Below are 21,876 nucleotides of genomic sequence, written 5' to 3' on the forward strand. Positions count from 1 at the left end.
CTTGGCCTGGCATACCTACAGAACTGCCTCCCTCCCTATGTTCCTCCACAGCAGCTCCGCTCATCTGAACAAGGTCTCCTGTAGGTACCACCCTGCACATGGTGCCACCCTGCACTTGGGTGAAATCAACTGCAGCCCGTACACGGGCTTTCGCTGTGGTGGCCCCTACCCTGTGGAACGGCTTGCCTGAGGAGGTCAGGAGAGCCCCCACTCTCCTGACTTTCCTCAAACGGTGCAAAACTGAATTATTCAAAAAGACTTTCATATTGTAGAGAGGGGCTCTCAGATGCTTCGCTAATTAGTTAAGGACCATAGACTTCACCACTATGTTGCTTTACCACTATGTTGCTTTACCACTAAGGACCATAGACTTCACCACTATGTTGCTTTTAAATATGTGCTCCTATGAGCTACTTGTGCTTCATATGGTCTAACGTCAGCCCTAGAATTGCTTATGCTCTGTTTCAGCATTTCTTCAACTCTGTATTGGATTCTTGCTAATGCTATGTCTTTGTAAAATTGTGTTTATTTACCCTACGGCATTGTTTATGGAAATGTCCTTGATATTAACTGTACTAATCTCACCCTGTGTAATCCGCCTTGAGTCTCAGTGAGAAAGGAGGAATATAAATGACATCAATCAATAAATAAAAATAAATATAAGTGCAGTTATTCTTGTTGTTGTTGTTGTTGTTCTTCTTCTTGTTGTTCTTCTTGTTCTTGTTGTTGTTATATGGGTATTTCATTGTTGACTTGGGGTGAAGCTACAAGTGACGAATGACACTTGAACGGCAAGTGTATTTCTCCGTTCATTTGCGCGCCACTCAATCCACTTGCCGTTCAAGTGTCATTCATCACTTGTAGCTTGGCCCTAAGATGACCCAAAAACCTCTTAAACATCCAGGGGAAAAGAAGTACAAGGGGTGAGAGATAGAGGGAAGTGTAATATGCAGACCTAGAATATGCCATATTCTTCCTATGTTATATCTCATAGTCCTCCTATGCTGTTCTTTATTGTGGAGCCCAGTTATGGCAGAGACGGAATGTGCTTCCACTCTAGGTTGCCACGCCAATTGAGAGCCAAGATAGTTTTCTTCATTTATATACTACTTTTCTCCCCAATAGCAACCCAAAGTGGCTTACAGCATTCTTCCCTCCTCCGTTTTATCTGCACAACAGCTCAGTGAGGTAGGCTAGGCCGAGAGTCTGTGACTGCCCCAAGGTTGCCCAGTGAGGTTCATGGCAGAGTACAAATCCAAACTCGAGTCTCTCAGGTCCTAGTCCGACACGCTAACCACTGCACCATGCTAGTTCTTGTTCATTGGTCCTTGGAAGGGATTCCGGCCTGTTTATTAATGTAAATATCTCAATGTCGTGATCTACGGGTATTCACAAACAGCAGTAGAGTTTGTTGCTGTTTAACTCTGTTCCACGGAACTCCAAGGTTTAGTGGGAAATGGCATGCGTCTCTTCAGTCTAAAGTGACCACAGAAACAAATCTTGATTGATTTGATTTATGTCATTTATAGTCTGGCGGAGAACTCAAAATCAAAACCAAGGAGGGAAAGGGCTATGTAGGCAGCAGTGCTGTGGCACATGCCACTTTTGCGCCCTTGCAATCCCTTGCTTGGAAACATATTCACAAACCCATTTTGACACGTTCTTTTTTTTGTCTGTTCTTAGAATCGGGAAAGGAAAATGTGAGGACGGAGACAGCATCAACTTGAACGACATAGGAAAAGTTCTCCCAACTTGGCCGGTAAGTTTCCAGTCATTTATTTGTATGCCTGGCGTAATGTATGCACAACGTAGCAGTGCAGGCTGTTTGACGCCCAACATTAAATCCAGAAGGCGCCAAGCCTTCAAATCCATGTGTTTTCTCTCTCAAGCCTCGAGATCTTTGGAATGTTCATATTTCTCGTATTTGGAATGCTCACATGAGGTGTATGCAGTAGTGGGGTTCTGTGGGTTTGGAGACCCTTCCAACCTGAGCCATTGTCCCCCAAAGCAAAGAGAATGACTCTTCTTCCTGCCCCTTCCAACTCTTCAACCAGGGGCCTTTAGCTGAAACACTCCCACCTCCACTAACATCTTTTACAGTCAATGCATATATGTACGTGTGTGTGTGTGTGCGCATGCATCAGCACACCCACAGATATGTGTGTGTACGTGTGTGTATGAGATTATTATAACTCCTTTCCACACCCACCATTGCTTGGAGGGTGGGCACGTATCCTGATGCCCCAAAGATATGTTTTTTTAAAAATAAATGTAAATAGAATGGAAGGATGAAAAAAACACTTTCTTCTTTATAATGTTTGCGGGGTATTTAAAGGTGTGTGGATTTTGGAAGAATCAAATATATGTATGCTACAAAACAAAGTTAAACGCAAGATTCTCCTTTGCCTGTCCACGAACCCACCAAGCTCTGGCATAGGGAGGTGGTTTTACCAGAAACATCTGCTTAAAATCCTCTTTTTTAAATTTTGTAACATCCAACCTGATAAAGAGTTCTGTGGGGCTCAGAAGCTTGTACACTGTTGTTTGTCTTTGGGTTGGTCCTAATAAAGGTATCACGTGGATTGCATTCTTGGCTTTTTGGATAAACGCTAACTAATAGTCACGGCTTCCCCAAAGCATCCTGGGTACTGTAGTTTGGTGAGTGCTCTCTGAATACCCTCTTAGAGCTCACAAGCCTCTTTCACTCGGTGACTTTGTGGAACAGCAGTGAGGATTTCAGAGTTGACTTTCTGCCACCTGGTGTCTGATTTTGTAAGTGCGTGCTTTTTTAGCCGAGCAGCGTGTCTGAGCGAAAGATGATCAAGCAGGGAAGCAGATAACTTTGGTGGCTGTCCCTTCCACCAGTGACAGAGGGGGCAAGCCTTTCAGAATCTCAGAACTTGGGTCAGCAAGATTTGAGTCCAGTGGCACCTTAGAGACCAACAAGATTTTCAGGGTGTAAGATTTCAAGAGCCAGAGCTCCCCTCTTCATCTCTAGAGGAGTTAGCCGTGTTTGCCTGTAGCTGCAAAATAGTAGAGTCCAGAAGCACCTTTAAGACCAACCAGCTTTATTGTAGCATAAGCTTTCGAGAACCACAGCTCTCTTCGTCAGATGCATGCATGCATCTGAAGAAGAGAGCTGTGGTTCTTGAAAGCTTATGCTACAATAAAGTTGGAGGTTTTAAAGGTGCTACTGGGCTCTTTACTCGTCAGCTCTGACTCTTGAAAGCTGATACACAATCTTATTGCTCTCTAAGGTGCCACAGGACTCAAATTCTGCTGTTCTGCTGCAGACCGACCTAAAACTATCTTCTCAGAACTTGGGTGTCCACCCTTGACAATAAGCTAAATCCTTTATGAAGTAACATTCCCCCCCTTCCCATCTGCAAGAAAAAGGAAGTCGTTTAGGTGTGGAAATCTCATTAACAGCGTTGATGGGTTTATGAGTGTGGTTTATGGCGGTGTGTTTTTCAACCAATGCTGGGCTTTTCCTTCTTTACAGCAAGATAAATAGTGTTTTGAATAGTTATATGGCCATCGTTAGTCAATAAATTAGCGTGAGAAGTGACTGCACAGGGGCTGGTTAGATCTTAGCATGCTAGGAAGCAAAATAGTAGAGTCTAGCAGCACCTTTAAGACTAACCAACTTATTTGTAGCACAAGCTTTTGAGAACCACAGTTCTCTTTGTCAGACAAAGAGCGCTGTGGTTCTTGAAAGCTTGTGCTACAAATAAGTTGGTTAATCTTAAAGGTGCTAGTGGACTCTTTACTATTTTGTAACTACAGACCAATATGGCTAACTCCTCTGGATCCAAGACGAGCCTGCCAGTAATAAGAAACTTTAGAACTGTAAAATGTGCTCAGCTCCCCCAAATGGCACCTGTTCCTGGGTGTCCAGAAAGCGAGCAAAGCTTTTGCTCGACAGGGCTTGTGGTTAGCTTTTGGTTCCTACCTTGAACCAGCTGCCTACAGAGGAATGGTGTAGCATCAAGTCTCCCTGAGTTGCAGGCCTCATGCCGGAGATGGAAGTAAACATGGCTCTTTTAATAACAACAACAGCAACAATAATAACAATAACAACGGTGCTTAAATACCACTCTGCTAGGCAAATTAGTGCCCCACCCAGAGCAGTGAACAAGTTGGTGTTATTATTATCCCCAGAATACAGCTGGGGGGCTGGGGCTGAGAGGAGCGGCTTACCCAAGGCCACCTACTGAATTCATGGTAGTAGTTAGGGCTGTGCATGGGTGGGGAGATTCGGTATTCCAGCTTCATGTTTACCTGAAGCGGGAAACCGATTCGGGATACCCCCAAATCCTGGGTTTCGGATATCGCTTCGGTATGATCCGTGATGATTCGGAGCATACTGAAGCAAGGGGGGGGACTTTACCCGAAGCAAAACCCGAATAGCACAGCCCTAGTAGTAGTGGGATTCAAAGTGCTGGTTTGCAGTCAAACCACTTAACCACTGTGCTACAGCAGCTCTAAAGACCAAATAGGAAGTGCTGACTCTTGAACACTCACATCCTCTTGAGCTTTAAGGTGCTTCTGGACCCAAATCTTGCTTTCCTACTACAGAACAACATGGCTACCTACCTGAAATGTTTTCTGACCCATAAATGTTTTCATAAGTCGGGGTTCCTTTGGATTTGAAAAATTCGTTTAGGGGTTCCTCCATGGGAAAAAGGTTGGGAAACACTGCTGTATTATAACAACAGCAACAACAACTGCAATTATATTCTGCTTTTCTAGACAGAACAGTACCTCACTTAGAACAGTGAACAAAGTCAGTGTCATTATTATCCCCACAATACGGCTGGGGCTGAGAGAAGGGGCTTACCCAAGGCCACCTGCTGAGCTCAGGGCAGTAGTGGGAGTCGAACCAGCAGAGTAATGATTGACAACCCAACCACTTAACCACTATGCTACTGTGGAGAGTAATTGCAAATGTGGCTCTCTGTGAGTCATGGAGTGAGTACCTCTGCTTTAGAGAAAGTTACATAGTACCTTTATACTGGGACAAACTTAAAACAGTTTTTTAAAATTACATTAAGTTTAGATAGGCTGAGTTAAATCAGAAGAGGTAGCATCCAATGGCTCCTTTCCATTAAGGCTTCTGCCTATGGAGAAAGACTTCGTCAGTGGAACTTTCTCTGTTGGAGGACCTCTTTTGTCAGATTGGAAGAACTTTTTGGATTTCAGCTTAGTGGTACGGTATTCAATAGCGTCCAATTCAAGGTGTTTTGTGCACAGCTGTTTGTAACTTGTCAAAGTCTACAGCTCTGTAGAACAAAGGATCAAGGAAAAAAAATGACTCAAAGCTCTATAGTACAAAGAAAGCTTGGTCTCAAAAATCAAAGGGTTTGTTCCGGTTCCCATGGAGATAGCAAATATGTCCCTAGGGCTGAAGAGGGCTGTATTTGGACAACCAGCGGTGAAATGGTGTTCCACAAACCCCCCTCCACCCAATTCTGTGAACACAGTAAACGAGCATGTCAAGAAAGAAGGGTTATAGCTTAGTTTTCTGGATGCAGGGAATTTATGTATATGGAGGAACATTCAGTCATGTGGCCCCCACCTCCAGCCGGATGGTGTCTGGATGCAGGTTTGGGAACTAAGCTTTGGAGACGGCACATGTTGCAGGGATTCATAGCGTAATTCCCAGGAGTCCAATTTCCTCTGATCACTGCAACTCGCTGGGATTATCTTCTATTTTATCCTCACAACATGAGGAAAGTTAGAGTGAGTGACTAGCCCAAGGTCACACAGTGAGCTTCCATGGCACAGTGGGGGTTCAAACCAGGATCTTCCAGATCCTAATCTGACAGTCTAACTGCTACATCACTCTGGCTGTCAGTCAGGATCCCTGATTGGCCATACGTGTGCATTGAATGTTGAGAAAAATCCTTTCTTGTGGCCCCCATTGTGACTACGCAGTGTCGAGACCACAAACTGGCCTTATTTATTTGCTTGGATTGTTTACTAAAATATATAACAGCACGAAATTGCAACTTGGGGCAGGCAACAAAACGAATTAAATGGCAATAATTTAGATTCACAAAACCAAAAATAGCAAAACCCATAAAAAGCACCATCAGCCACAAGTGTGTGCTCCCATCTACAATATTTCCCTGGTCTTCATGGAACTAGCTGCACTTTATTCCCTCCCCTGATAGTAGCAAGGCAGGAACTCGCTTTCCTTCTGCTGGGAGGCTGTTCCATAGAATGGGGGTGACAATTGAGATGCCTTGTGTCCTAGCCATGACCAAAACATCATGATAAGGGCAGAGACCAAGACTGGGAGGTAGCTAGAAGGATGGAGCTGCTGCAGGAGTTCAGACAGGGAAAGACAACTGTTCATGTGAGGGCCAAGCTACAAGTGATGAATGACAAGCTACAAGTGACAAATGACAAGTGGATCGAGTGGAGCACAAGTAGAGGGCAAGTGAACAGGGAGAAATACCCTTGCCGTTCAAGTGTCATTTGTCACTTGTAGCTTGGCCCTCAGTGGGCTCCAGGCCAGCTGCTGTAGCATAATGGTTAAATGGTTGGGCTGTGAATCCAGCACTCTGCTGGTTCGAATCTCACTACTACCAAGAGCTCAGCAGGTGGCCTTGTCTAAACTACTCCTCTCAGCCCAGCTCCCCAGCTGTATTGTAGGGATAATAATAACACTGACTTTGTTCACGGCTCTACATCGGGAACTAATCTGTCTAGAAGAGCCATATATAAACACTGTTGTTGTTATTAAAGGTCAAAAGTAGCATCTTGAACCTAGAATAATAGTGGCAACCAATACAAAGACCTTAAAAGAGGAAAACTGTGATCCAAGCAGCTAACTCTAATTATCAAATGGGCTACCACCGTCTTTACCTGCTGAAGTATCTGAATTGTCTTCAAGGGCTGCCCCATGTAGAGCGTGCTGCAGTAGTCCAATCTCGAGGGTCGTGTAGCAAGTGTCACCATGGGCCAGATCATTTGCACTTAAGATAGAGCCTAAGCTCTGTGCAACAGAAAAAAGCATTTCAAAAAAAGAAAAAGCCTTGAAGTTTTTGTCTCACTTCCTCAGATCCTTTCAACGTGGTCCTCAAAGCCTGGCCTCTGCCCAGTCTGGCTTCCCCCTGGAGCTGGCCGTGTTGGTTAAGAGTTTGGAATGTGATCTATGAAGGGAGGTGCAAGGAAGGTGTTGTGTTTGTGCTTATAGAAGAGCCAGAAGCAGTGACTTCCAGTTGCTGCAATGGGGAAGGATGCAGAATCTCATAGCATACCTTCCAAGAACTTGAGTGGCAGATCACACTGCTCAGAAAACCTGTAGCTGCCTTTTTCTGTTTATGTATCTACAAGGCACTTTCCAGAGCAATACAAGTGAAAAGAACAGCGCCTGCCCCAAGGAACCTGCAGTCTGGGCTTTGTCAGAGGGGGTGGCAGCAGTGTATTAACAGTGGCAAGGGTAGCACAGATGGTGGAGGCTTTGGACATTAGAAGGGCTTGGGGTATTTGAGGGATCAGAAGCGGCCGGGGAAGCAATTGACGACATCGAGGCAGATTGTGTGGAGTCCATTAGAAGCTGGAAACTTGTTGTGTGGCTAGTTTTGTCCTTGTTGCCGCAGTTCCTGTGAATGTGCTGCCGCCGCAGGAATGTACCTGAAGCCAGGCAGGATTGACTATTATGTCCTGCATATCCTGGGATTAAAACCTGCAGAAGAGATTTACATTAGCCACATGAACAAACCCTCTATGGCTGAGAAGTAGCTAAGGGGGATCGGGATAGGGCATGAGTTGAGCCATTGTGTGTCTTTTGCAGGATGGGTGCAGCGGGGAGGTTGTGGCCAAAGAAAAAAAGACTTTAGGGCAGTGACTAGGAAGACCCAAGTAGGTAGGGGGCAAAACTTCATACACTTTTGGGTACTAACCAGCCAGCCCATGACTGTAGCTCTCGTAAATGTGGAACAGCACGCTTAACCATTTGTTTGCTACTGGACTGCAGAACTGAGCCAAGGAGATTTTCAGGGGGAAAGGAATAGGAAGGGGGTCTTATTTCTCCCCCCACCCCACTTTTTCTCTGCAGTTTCTGTCCCAGCTGTTCCCCCCCCCATTCCAGTTTTAGAGATATCTTGTTCACAATAGGGGGAAACAGCTGCAGGACGGGTTGCAGGGGGAAAGCAGAGGGCCAGAATAGGGTTAAGCACACATCCTCACCTGCTCACTCACCAGTACTTCCCTGCACGTTCACACGTCCCCCCCCCCCCGCGTTCCCCTTTGCACCTTTTCCTAAGTGTGCGACTCCACTGCAATTTTCTTACATTTTGGGAGATCCTTTCCAGCTGGCAGCCAGCAGGGGGCAGCAGAGGGCCGCGTGCCGCAGTCTTCCTCCGCTGTGCAGAAGGGGCGAGTTTTCAGTTCTGTAATAAAAACATCACCATAACCAGACGTGAATCTGTTTTGCATTATATGGAGATATGATAAAGATGTGTTTGTGTGTGTTTTAATGAGGGAGAGTTGAGGTCCATTAAAGCTTTACAGAGAAAGAAAAACAGGGTGTGTTTTTTTTAGTGTGTCCACCTGTACAGTACCTTGTTTTTAAGATGTATACCTAAAATGACTTGTGCATTTTCAAAACTGTAACTTGTGAATATGACCAACAGGAACTCTCATCAGGGACCCAAAATTGGCTATAACTCCCTTGAAATTCATCAGTTGCCAGCATAGGTTTCTGCTGTGTAATATAGGAAGGGGAAGGGATCGGGATTTCTGTCTTTTTAAAAAAAGACTAATTAACACATTTTTAATAAGCTGACCACTGTAAAGATGGCAATATATTTATTAATCTTGTATATTTTAGTCCCACATCTTTCCCAGGGGATGTATGGCAGTATACATCATTCTTCCATTTTGTAGCATAGTGTTTAAGTGGTTGGGTTGTGAAGCAGCACTCTGTTGGTTCGACTTCCACTACTGCCATGAGCTCAGCAGACGGCCTTGAGTAAGCCACTCCTCTCAGCTGTATTGTGGAGATAATAATAACACGAACTTTGTTTCCTGCTCTAAGTGGGACACTGATCTGCCAAGAAGGGCAGTATATACTTGCAGTTATTTTAATAAGGGCACTGTGGTAGCATAGTGTTTAAGTGGTTGGGCTGTGAATCATCACTCTGCTGGTTCGACTTCCACTACTGCCATGAGCTCAGCAGGTGGCCTTGGGGAAGCCACTCCTCTCAGCCCCAGCTCCTCAGCTATATTGTGGGGATAAGAATGACACTGACTTTGTTCATCGCTCTGAGTGGGTACTAATCTGTTCAGAAGAGCAGTATATAAAGACACAGTTGTTGTTGTTATTTGATGGAGAGGTAGTTTAGTCTGAGAAAGAACTGGCCCAGATTCACCCAGTGAGTTTCCGTGACAAGCTGGGGTTTGAACCTGGGTCTTCCTCAGCTGAGTCCAGCACTCTTATCTGCTATTGCTATTGTGGTGGTCAGTGCCATCAAGTCATAGCTGACTTTTGGTGAACCCTTGTGGGGTTTTCATGGCAAGAGACTAACAGAGGTGGTTTGCCATTGCCTGCCTCTGCAACCCTAGTCTTCTTTGGAGGTCTCCCATCCAATTATTAACCAAGGCCGCCCCTGCTTAGCGTCTGAGATCTGACGAGAGCAGGCTCATCTGGGCTATCCAGGTCAGGGCGCTATTGCTATTAAATGTCATTAAATAAATTATATGAAAATGCGGCATGACACTTCCCCCCCTTAAAACAAACAAAACAGTCATTAAAAGTCTAGCTAGCTAGTTAATTCTAATACACAGTATCTAAAGCATCTGTACAGTAAACAGGGAAGATTTAACCTACACTCTTGAGAAAGACAGATACGCCACTTGAGTTGCTTTACAGCCAACTCCTGAGGGGAAATTCTCAAGTTCATGAAGAACCATCAACAACAACTTTGACATGACCGAGGGAGCCACGTCAGCTGCCTCCTCTTCCTCCTCTTCCTCCTCCTCCTCCTCCTCCTCCTCCTCACCAACGTCCTCTCCTCTGTTTTGACAACTGCCTCTTCCGTGAGGGAAATCAAAACTCAATAAAGCCCACGCCATGTGGTGTGCCCATTTGGCTCTTTCTCAAGAGGTTGTCAGAGGCTGCTAAGATTAAAAGGGACCAGTAAAATAGGAGAGGGGGATTAACTCCTCGAACTGGAAGTCACTGGCCAAAAATATCACTCGGTACTTGGCAATTTGACTTGTCTCATCATTTAAAGTCAACCATGATGTGTGGTTATTTTGAGGACATTTCTATGGAAGACTGTGTGGGGAATTCCAGCATTCCCTAGAAGATTATTACGGGTGCCTTGGAAAGGAAAATCAATAAGCTAAAAGATTGATTTTAGTTTATTGATTTTCCTTTCCAGGGGTCATTTCGTAGAAAAAGAGCTGGAGGAACTCATTAGCACAACTTATTAGCATATGTCACGCCTCTTGCCATCACCAGAAGTATGTCATTAGTATAACTGATTTGCATATGCCACACCCACTGACATCACCTATTCTGGCTGTTTTGGACCCAATCCTGGCCATTCAGGGCCAAAATTGGGTCCAAAATGGCAAAAAGGGGCTGAAAATGGCCGAAAACGGGCCCAAAATGGTCAGGATCAGGCCACTACTGAGTGGGAGAGTGATCCACCACCCGTCAGAGGCCGCTTTGGCCCCAATCCAGGCTGAAACGGGCCCAAATTGGCTGAGCCAGGTGGACAGGGCCACCTGACATGTGACCTCTTTGGGGAACTGTGGGAACTACGTTCATGTGTGTTCCCCTTCGAAATGAGCCCTGTTCCTTTCCAAGATTGATTTTAGTTTATTGATTTTCCTTTCCAAGGCACCCCGATAAGCTTCTGTGGAATGCTGGAATTTTTTTAGTTTATATCGTTTCTCTTTTCTTTCTGTGTTAAGTTTTTGTCCTGTTTGTATGGTTGCTTATTTTTGTCTGTTAGCTTTTGGGGGGTGCGTTGTTTGTTGGGTTGGTTACTTTTTGTGTAATTGTATTTGCATGTTTTATCATTTTATTATATAAAACTCTTAATTTTTAAAAAAAGGAAAAACGGTAATGGTGGAGAAAGGCAAGTGGACTGTCTGGCTGGTTAGCCATTCTTCTGCATGTGGTGCAAATCACTGGTGGCCATTCCATCCAAACGACAAACCGTGGTTTCTTCCCTCCCCTCCAAACTTGGTTTTCAGACAGAATGATCAATTACTATTTGTAATGAACAAAGAACACATGAAGCTGTCTCATATTGAGTCAAACTATTGATGTATGAGGGCTGTGCCCCACCCCCCCGGGTGTCCGGAAGACGTCTTTTACATCACTTCCTCCCAGATCCTTTTTAAACTGCTGCAAGGTACAATATTGACATTCCGGTGTTATGTCTGTTGAGTCAATAACTCCCTTAGGTTATCTGCATGGATTCTTTTGATATTACACAGAATTGAAAGCTTTATTTTGTGGTCGATTGTTCAGGAGGATGAGATGTATCATGATGAACCAAACGATTGAATAAGTTGTTGGCGCATATCTTTTGTTATTGTGCAAGGTCCGACTAAGGATGTATAGTCATGAGTGTTCATAGATTTGAAATTTACATATCACTGTGGTTTGGTACACTGGATTTTTTAGTTGTATGTCGTTCTTGGGCTATATGTTCAATGAAGGAGAGCCATTTTTCTGAAAAATCTGTTCTTCTGAGCTTGAAGGAGGCCATCTGTGATTTTTCTCTATCATGTAGTGGTCCCATAACTTAGAGTACCCATTTGCTAGTGTTGGCGGTTTCTGTGATTTCCATTTTGAAGCTATTGTGGTTTTTGCTGCCGCTCCTGGATCCTTTTAACTGGGGTTTGAACTTGAGGCTGTACCTTGCAGTCACAGCGCTTTCCTGGCTCCTTAGAGGTAGAATGGGATATGCCTGCGATAGATTGACTTTGTTACAGAAACTGTAAAGCAAAGTGGCTTCATTTGTCCAAGCCGGGCGAGGTGGGGGGGGGGGCGGTCTCCCATCCAAGTGTTCTCCAGGTCCAACCCTGCTTAGCGTCTAAGATCTGGTGAGATCAATCTAGCCTGGGTAACCCAGGTCAAGGCTTCTTATAAGTCCTGCTGATTAATCTTGGAGGAACTTTGATCCACGCAAGTAACTTCTTCATCCTCTTCAGCGGGCTGTCGGAAGGGAGCATGTGCATTGATAAAAATGTAATATCTCGATAGTTTGTCAAACATAGGGGGAATCTGGAGATGATCAAACTTGTGTATTGGCCAAGGCGATGGGGTGGCAGGTCCTTTTAAGGGTTTGAAACCAATCTGGGGCGGGGGGGGGGGAGTGCAGTGGCGCCACAGCTGACTTATGGCGACCCTGTAGGGTTTTCAAGGTAAGATATGAACAGAGGAGGTTTGCCATTGCCTATCTCTGTATTGTGACCTTGGTCTTTCTTGGTGGTCTCCCATCCAAGTACTCTCCAGGTCCGACCTTGCTTAGCTTCCAAGATCTGGCGAGATCAGTCTAGTTTGGGTAACCCAGGTCAAGGCTTCTTAGGGGAGCTGCTAACTAATCTTGGAGGAACTTTGATCCAGCCAAGTAACTTCTTCATCCTCTTCAGAGGGCCGTCCATTTGGATTGCAAAGACCCCTTTGAACTCTCTGGGGCTGCCCAAGGTCCGGAAGTGTGGAATTCTCTAAAGCTCCTAGACCCACACCTTTTTCTGTTCCACTTTCCTGTTAAAGCACACACACACACAAGCCAGCCAGCTGTCGTTTTGCGGGGAAGCGGCAAGGGTGTTCGTCCAGCAGGGTCATAGATGCAGAGAAGTTAGCCGTGTTAGTCTGTGGTAGCAAAATCAAAAAGAGTCCAGTAGCACCTTTAAGACTAACCAATTTTATTTTAGCATAAGCTTTCGAGAATCAAGTTCTCTTCTTCAGATGCCTGATACAGAGACACACCAGATACAGGGCACACCAGAGGGCACTGTGGCATTTCCAGCGGGAGGCAGGCCGGCGGCTCTTGGCAAAGATTCCCCTAGCTAAACAAAGCTCCGTGGAGAGGAAGCTGCTCGTGTCACTTTTTCCAAATAGTAAAATATAGCGTGTGCAGTAGCAGCGGTTCTTATACACATCCTGAGCAGAGGTCAGGGCACTCTCTCTTCCCATTGAAGTCATCGGCGGCTGACCTCAGGATACCTAGCGAGTAACACCCGCCCCCCCCTCCTCGCAATGGTGTCCTGCAATCCTGCCTGCTCCCAGAAGAGGAGATTGCACAATAAGAGATGTCACATATTTAGGGCTGTGTGTGTATGGGGGGCGGGGTGGCTTTTAAGCTACGTCCCCTGCTGAAATCATCCTACCCCTTTTCTTTATATCATGGTCCACGTCTCTTAGAAACTCTCTAGAGAAACAGCCGGTCCTTTCTTCTGCCGTGAACTCATTCAGGTGGCCTTGGGTAAGCCTCACTCCACCTCAGCCCCTCAGCTGCAGCATGGGGCCTACCTTACAGGGCTGCTGCAAGGCCAGTTTGGTGTAGTGGTTAAGAGCGGTGGGACTCTAATCTAGAGAGCCGGGTTTGATTCCCCACTCCTCCGCTTGAAGCCAGCAGGGTGACCTTGGGTCAGTCACAGCTCTCTCAGAGCTCTCTCAGCTGCACCCACCTCACGGGGATTGTTGTTGTGGAGATAATTATAGCATACTTTTTAAACCGCTCTGAGTGGGCGTTAAGTTGGTCTGAAGGGCGGTATATAAATCGAATGTTGTTGTTTTTGTTGTTGTTATGCTGTTATGATTGAGGATACTTATGATTGAGGATACTTTTCAGTCCAAGGGCCACATCTTGTCTCCATCTGCTGTTGAGGACTCTGAGCCGATCACTGGCTCCTATGTCTGGCTTCAAAAATTCTGCTGAGAAGAAATGCAGGAGTTTATTATTGACGTTCTTTATCTTTCCCCATCATATGGCATGGCCAGAGAGCCAGCATGGTGTACTGGTTTGAGTGTCAGACAAGGATCTGAGAGACCCAGGTTCGAATCCTTGCTCTGCTGTGAAAGCTTATGGGGGGACCTTGGGCAGGTACCCCTTGTGCTGGCTTTTACAGTTTCAATTTGGGATAATTTGGGGAAACAGCTGAAATTCAAGCCACGTTTAGATTTATTGAAGGCAGCAAACTCAAAAGCGCTCAGAACCCTGAAAATGAGCAATGACTCCACAGTAAGGAATTACCCATACACATACAAGAACAAATCTATATGCACACACCCTAGGAACTATGATGAGACACTTTTTGTCTTCTTCCAAAAATGGTAACCCAGGACATCCTATTGTCTCTAGCAAGGACGGTCCTAGTTGATGTTATTATGCCCCGTAAGAGTATTGCCTAAACCTATAAAGAGGCAAAACTGACAACTTGGTTTGTGTCTGTGTTAGGTGGTCCATGGTTAACGAGAAGTTGTTTTAGGTTAGGAGCTGGAAATGTTGCCGTTCTTTTGACTTTCCTGCCAATGTTTAGCCCTGACCTGGATAGCCTAGTCCTGTCTTGTTCGATCTCGGAAGCTAAGCAGGGTCAGCCTTGGTTGGTACGTGAATGGGAGACCTCTACGGAAGTCCAGGGTTGCTTTAACAGAGGTGGTTTGCCATTGCCTACCTCTGCGGTCCCTTTCCTTGAAAACCCTATGAAGTTGCCATTACTTGGCTGAGACTTCATAGCACTTTACAGAAACACAAATGTATTGTCGAATGCTTTCACGGCCGGAGAACGATGGTTGTTGTGGGTTTTCCGGGCTGTATTGCCGTGGTCTTGGCATTGTAGTTCCTGACGTTTCGCCAGCAGCTGTGGCTGGCATCTTCAGAGGTGTAGCACCAAAAGACACTGAGAGATCTCTGTCTTTTGGTGCTACACCTCTGAAGATGCCAGCCACAGCTGCTGGCGAAACGCCAGGAACTACAATGCCAAGACCACGGCAATACAGCCCGGAAAACCCACAACAACCATAGAAACACAAATGTTTAAGAATATAAGAAGAGCTTTGTTAGATCAAACCAGCGGTCTGATCAGAGTGGCCAACCAGTCTGGCCTGAGCAGGCCTCTCAAATTTAATTTCAGCTACAAATCAGCAACAATAAGAAAATCAAGTTTTTAGTAACAGTCTTTATTCTAAGTTATGAGCAAAGCTGCCCCCCTCCCACCCCACTGAAAGAGTCAGTTTTCTAGCTAGGGCTTCCCGTGATTCATAATCAAGACTCCTTGCTAAATCTGTGCTAATTTGATATCCTTCCTTTTTACTTAGTACTTTCTTATCCTGCCCTTCTTCCAAGGCATTCTAGGTGGCATATATAATTCTCCCTTTCTCTTGTTTTATCAACAACCACCCTGTGAGGTATGCCAGGCTAAAGGAGAGTGACTGGTCACCAGTGAATTTCATGGCAAAGTAAAGATATAAATCTGGGTCTCCCCGTATCTAGTCTGACACTCTAACCTTTGCATCTCTGATGGTTAATGTTTCCTGCTGGAACTAAAATGAATTCTTATTCCGAAGGATAAGAATTCCCCCCCCCCCCGCCCCTTGAGTGTTCTTCTCACTGCTCCCTCTCGGCCCCCTTCCCTTTTTTCCCGTACTCTCTTTAAGTGTTTCCTCTGATGTTATGAAAATAGCAACCAGTACAATAAACGCCACCAGAAGTTCTTAAAATGCTCGTTTCCTGTCTGCAGTTGGCAGGTACGCACTTGTGAGCTATTGTAGAATGTGGCCTCCGAGTCTGGGATCTCTCTCAACGGTGCGTCTCTGAAAGCCCCGTTTATAGCGCCAGGTGCAAAAGAAAAACGTTCCTCTGCAGACTTCGGCATGGTTGCCGTCTCATTGGAGTGAGGCCCTCAGCTCGCCTGATAGTCCACAAAGGATGTGTGGCCATGCCCAGTGCGCTAACTCGGTACATGTGGCTATGGGGCGCCCGGTTTAAACAAGATGCCAGCCACACGGAACGTTGGGTGAATCGGATCATTCTCTTGCATGTCTAGTGTCATACTTGGACCGGGCCAGATTTAGGGGAAAGACTTGAGTTTTCGCTGCTTATACAATGTGAACTCACTACAAGATTTCACTTGGTGAGATTCGTGCACTTACCGCTGACATCCCAGGATGCATTGCGGCTGCTGTTTATTTGGCTTTGGTAAGACTTTCTTGCCCCAATGTCTTTTCCGTTTGTGTGCCAGGCAGTCATGGAGAACGTACAAGGAAAAGAAAGGTGCCGTTTGCAGCACTTTGGAGTTGCTTCTGCAAGCTGAGAAAAGATGTTGATGTCGGAGGATTTCTAGACTCCCAGTTCAGTTGGGTTGGAATGAGGCTTTGCCTTCTGATCCGCCTCTGTCGTCTGCATTGTGGCTAAAAACATCTTTTGACTTGGTGCCTTGGCGCTAAATGCGCCGGCACTTCCCACACAACAGCTCTGTAATTCTCTTCTGCTCTCATGGGGATTTGCAGAATTTCCCCCTCGATACCTGGGCTTTTTTGAATTTGTACTTGAGTGTTGCGGCTGCGGTATTGCACGCGTGCGCATGCCAGTTAATCTCTTCCTCCGCATCATATTCGGAATAGCCTTGTACGGCATCTCTCTTTTCCGGTCCCAGCTCCCAGGGTAAGTGGCTGCACTGTATCAGGCCCGTATTCTGCTGTCCCTTGTGGAAGCTGCCAGGGGAAGGCTGAAGCAGGGTTTGTTACCATTCAAGCCTACAGGATCCTCTTGGCCTGCCTATAAATTCTTCTGGGCCTGGCTTGGGCAACTGCCTCATTCTAACCTTGCGGTTATTTCCAAGCCCCTGTCCTTTCCAGCTGTACGGCCCACTCTCCAGTGTCCCTGCTTGACTGGTAGATCTGCCCCCCCTTCGGAGAACTATCCTGCCTCAACTCAATTAGGACCCCTCCCACTGGAATTCATACCTCTGTCCCCTTGTGGTACTTACACAACCAGCACAGACACACCGCTAAAACGTCATGACTAGGGATAGTTGCGTTTGCATGGGGGTTCTCGCACCCAATCTACCTGAAGACGTGTGGTGGTGACTTATGGCGACCCCTAGTGGGGTTTTCATGGCAAGAAACTAACAGGTGGTTTGCCATCGCCTGCCTCTGCAACCCTGGCCTTCGTTGGAGGTCTCCCATCTAATTACCAACTAAGGCCGACCCTGCTTAGCTTCTGAGATCTGATGAGATCAGGCTTACCTTGGGCTACCCAGGTCAGGGTGAAGACATATGAAGCCTGAATCAGACCATGGAGTCCATCAAGGTCAGTATCGTCTTCTCAGATTGGCAGCCGCTTGAGGTCTTTCATGTCACCTACAACTGATCCTTAACTGGAGATGCTGGGAATTGAACCTGGAACCGTCTGTATGCCAAGCAGATGCCCTGCCACTGAGCCACAACCTCTCCCACAAGGTCCCCTTTCAGTTTGTACCAGCAAACTTGCATTAACCAAGGAGCCATATTTCATGGGCTCAGAAATTCTTACTGTTAAGGAACAAACATTTGAGAGTGTCAGTACTAACTAGTAAAATAGTAAAGAGTCCAGTAGCACCTTTAAGACTAACCAACTTTTGACGAAAGTTTTGGAGTTTGTGTTAATGGCAAAACTTACTGCATTAATTAGAGAAAGGACATTCGTTGACTTCTTGACTGAATGGAAACCGTTAATAGACTTTTTGCATGAAATAGATAACAAGGATTTGTTGACATCTGGATTTATGGATTAAGAAACATGAACAATAGAAAAAAGAGGGGGTTTGTGACTAACTTAGAATAAGTGGAACTCTAGAAATGAATAATATTTCTGGTGGAGAAAATCGGAACTCAACTTGTAGTGTAATTTAGGGTTTTTTTGTTTTCTTTTTTCTTTTCCTCTTAATTTTATAGATATATGCATTGTTAGTGTGTCATGTTTAGAATTGTTTTTTTCTTATTCTTTATGTTTATTGTTTATTATCTTGTGGTGTATAGTTTATAGTTTAAATAAAGAAAATTCAAACCCGAAGACTAACCAACTTTATTCTAGCATAAGCTTTCGAGAGCCACAGCTCTCTTTGTCAGATGCATCCTGTATCTAACGAAAAGAGCTGTGGCTCTCGAAAGCTTACAGTAAAGTTGGTTAGTCTTAAAGGTGCAACTGGACTCTTTACTATTTTGCTACCACAGACTAACACAGCTAACTCCTGTAGTACTAACTAGTCTGATCCTTGTTGCATTTAGTCAAAATTCAGTCTTGCTGCATTCATGGGGGATTTGTTTCCTGGTAGATATGGCTCAGACCTCAAGCAAGTATGGTTAGGATGGCAATACAGACGTGCCAAGTACCTAAACAATTATCTTGATAACTAACCAGCTATCCTTAGCAGAGTTACCCCCTTCTAAGCCCATTGTCTTCGGCAGAGTCAGAAGGGCTTAACTCTGCTTAGGTGCAATGGGACTCTTACGGTGCAATCTTCTTTTGTTAGAATGGTTCATCCTTATAACAGGAATCGAAGTCTTGTTGGTAATAGTTTCATAGATATTCCAAAGAATGAAACGCTTCAAAATCCAAATAAATATTTTTCATCATTTAGACAAAAAGTTAAATTTGGAAAGAAGCTGCTCAATCTCTTGACTTATGGATGGAGAAACCAAGGTTGAGAGCAACCTGCCCATGGCTTTACCAAGGTTCTTTTTTCTTCTATCTTCTTTCCTTTTCCTTTTCTATTTATCCCCTGCTTGGATCACTGAGGGGAGCCTAAAGCAGCTCACAGCATCATTCTCCCTCCTTTTTGTCCTCACAACCCTGCGAGGTAGGTTAGCGCTGAGTATGTGTGAATGGTCACCCAGTGCATTTCCACTACAGAATGTGGATCCTTGCCTGACACTCGAATCACCATACCACACTGGCTTAACCCTTTATCCAATCGTCTACCCTTCCTCTCATTTGGAAAGCGAACCGAGTTGATTTTTGTTGTCGTCCTGTTATAGCACGTTTCAAGTGTTCAGAAAGCAAGTTCACATCCATCTCTAACTCTTGCAAAAAAAATTGCAAAGTAGGCCAGTATTATTAGCACCATAGCAGATGGGCAGAGAGAACGGTGTTTATTTTTTTAGAACAGCAAGGGTCAGCTTAGTCTCACAGTCCCTTCATTATGTCAGTAGAATCATTTTTGTTTGTTTGTTTTGTTTGGGGCGTCCTTAATGAGTTTTCTAGAGAGGAAAGAGCAAGGCATGGGGCTGTCCTGCCCTCCGCTTACCTCCTTAGCTGGTACAAACCACTGTTTCGCCGTATTCTTACGACATAGGAATCAATATTATTACATTACTGCAGCTGTCTCCCGTCTGTCCAGCTGATATGCAGGAGGGGGTCAGAAATGACCCAAGCAGCGTCTAGACTGAATAGATTGCTGACCGATAATACTCCAAGTGATGGGGGGGGGGGGAGAAAAGTCGAATGTATGCCGAAGGGCCTTTTTCACTCAAAAGAGGCGGCAAGCACGAAAAGAAACCCATTAGCCCACGAAGAACACCCTTTCCTCACAATCACACTATTGGTATTTCTTTTTTTTTTTTAACGGTTGGTTTGGCAATTGAAAGGCAACGTTGCACTTTGGTTTTTTTCCCCCAGTTGGCTGCACAGGGCGACCCTTCTGACACACGGCTTAAAAACACGGTTACACAATGGCGGCATGTATTTTTGGAAAGGCTCCGCTATTCCTTTGCTAACAAATATGGCTTTATTTGTTTTTCTTCCTTCTCCCCTCTTTCATAGGCCTCTGTGTCCTTTGAGAAACCTGTGAGGGTCAGTGTAAGAGCCTGGCGCTTTTTTAAAAAAAAACCTTCATGGGGTTTTTTTTTGTGAAAGAGGAGGGGGAAAGGCGCCTTTTATTATTATTTTTTAGCTTGCTTAGGTTTCTGCCTCTTTCCTGACTACACTGTGAGGGAAGAGTACGTGATTTTTAGCAGGTATTCTGTGAATGGACTTCAACCCTCTGACTCCCTGTGGCTGGCCCTAACAGGGGCGGGTGGAAGGCGTCAAGGGGAGGAATAAGAAAGTGACTCTATATGGCTTGACTTGGCTGGAAAATATTTTCGGTGTGGCCGTTCGGAAGCCGGGAGGAAGCTTTCTTCTGGCCCAAGAACAATAAAGGGGTCAGCGGCGTGATCCTCTCTCCTACACCCTCTTCCTTCCATTGAGAGAAATATCCCAGGCCACCTTTGGGGCATAAGAGACTAGAGATGAGGCACGTGACAACAGGCGGACGTCTGGACTGGCCTGGGGCAGCGTTTGTAATCTTGGTTACACCAGAAACAAAGCATGACTGTCTGGAGTCATCTGTATTGTGCGGCGTGTTGCATTTATGTGTGCGGTTAGTGCTTGTAGAAACCACGCCAAACTGGATTTTTGCAAAGAACCCACAGGTGAAGGGGACACAGTGCAAGTCCAATGACCCCACGTGAAAGTGTTAGAGTTGAACGTACTCGTGGTCTTTGAGTACATATTCTGGCATCCCAAGATGGCGAGCGAGTGCAGTTATAGCAGTTAGAGAAATGGAGTAGGATTGGAAAGACCAAATCCATACTGAGCCACGAGGTTTGCTGCATAACCTTGGGCCTTTCCTTCTCTCTCAGTATGACCTACTTCACAAGGGTGTTGTGAGACAGAAACAGAGGACAGAAGAACTTTCTACCTAGATCTCCTTGGAGGAGAGGCAAGATAAGAAATTGATAATAACCTAAATTCCCACTTGAAAATTAAGTAAGAATCCAAAGAAAGCCATCACATGGTCATGTCCCACCTTAGTTCAGGTCTGAACTGCCCTTTACATATTTAGCAGTACAGTCCTCAGTAAAGTTTCACAGTTTCTGGAACTGCTGAGTTCGATGGACTTAAAATGACGTTACTCTGCTTAGAATTGCAATATAGCGGGCAGCAGGCAAGAGACAGGTAGATCTGGTCTCTCTAGTGTAGACGGACCCTTTCAGCTCCTGGACTATGACTCTCTGATTCTTCTACGTTAGGAAGTTCATCTCCTGCTAAGAAGCAAAATCTGTTTAGATGAATTAATCAGCATTGTGACGGGCTATCAGAGAGAATTCAGGAGACCTTGCTTCGGATTAGGAGCACAAATCTTGTTTAACGGAACAACCATCGTCAGTGTAAAAAAAATGGTTTAAATATGAACAAGCTCTTAATCTAGGTCATGTGTGTATTTTTTACATATTATTAGCTCTGCTACTGATTTTTCGTTAAGAACAATTAATAAATTAATGTGCTCCAGTCTCAGTCTCACAAGTGATTAAAACTGAGGCCAGCCCTGGAAAATACACATTCTGCATCCAGAGGAGATAGCCGTGTTAGTCTGTAGTTGCAAAATAGTAAAGAGTCCAGTAGCGCCTTTAAGACTAACCGACTTATTTGTAGCATAAGCTTTCAAGAACCACAGCTCTCTTTGTCAGATGCGTTCTGCAGACACACATGATCTTGAAATGCCCAGGTTTGACATCTTGAGTTCAGATCCTACCTCAACCAGAGACCTCACTAAGCCGTAGGCCACTCACTCCCTCTCAGCATAATCTGTCTGAGGGCCAGTAGGGGAAATTACTTTTTAAAGTGACAAACACCTGGAAGTGATGTCATGTTACTGGTGTGACATTGGTGTGACACTCTAGGATTTGGACAAAACTCTATGGTGGGTTGCAAACCCCTGCAGAGTGGCCATTTTGCTGCTTGTTAGAAAGTCCATTCTGCTAGCATGCATGTGCAAAGAACAAGAGTGCCACACCTCCTGCCTGCAAGTATATATAAAGGAAAGAACCCTTCATGACTCTTACCTTTGGCTTGTTCCTCAAGACAATGAATCACT

General features: G+C 45.2%; 1 protein-coding gene across 5 annotated transcripts in view; it reads left to right on the forward strand.

The window, feature by feature from the left end:
• The window catches only part of CTIF (cap binding complex dependent translation initiation factor), a 233,608-nt gene that overhangs the window by 89,146 nt on the left and 122,586 nt on the right, over positions 1-21,876 (forward strand). For all 5 annotated transcript variants that reach the window (XM_054986122.1, XM_054986123.1, XM_054986124.1 and 2 more), the window contains one exon: positions 1,684-1,759. In XM_054986122.1, coding sequence (XP_054842097.1) covers positions 1,684-1,759 — 76 coding nt within the window. The remainder of the gene's footprint in view (positions 1-1,683; positions 1,760-21,876) is intronic.

Source organism: Eublepharis macularius, chromosome 8 (genome assembly GCF_028583425.1).
Source record: "Eublepharis macularius isolate TG4126 chromosome 8, MPM_Emac_v1.0, whole genome shotgun sequence".
In the NCBI taxonomy this organism is placed as follows: domain Eukaryota; kingdom Metazoa; phylum Chordata; class Lepidosauria; order Squamata; family Eublepharidae; genus Eublepharis; species Eublepharis macularius.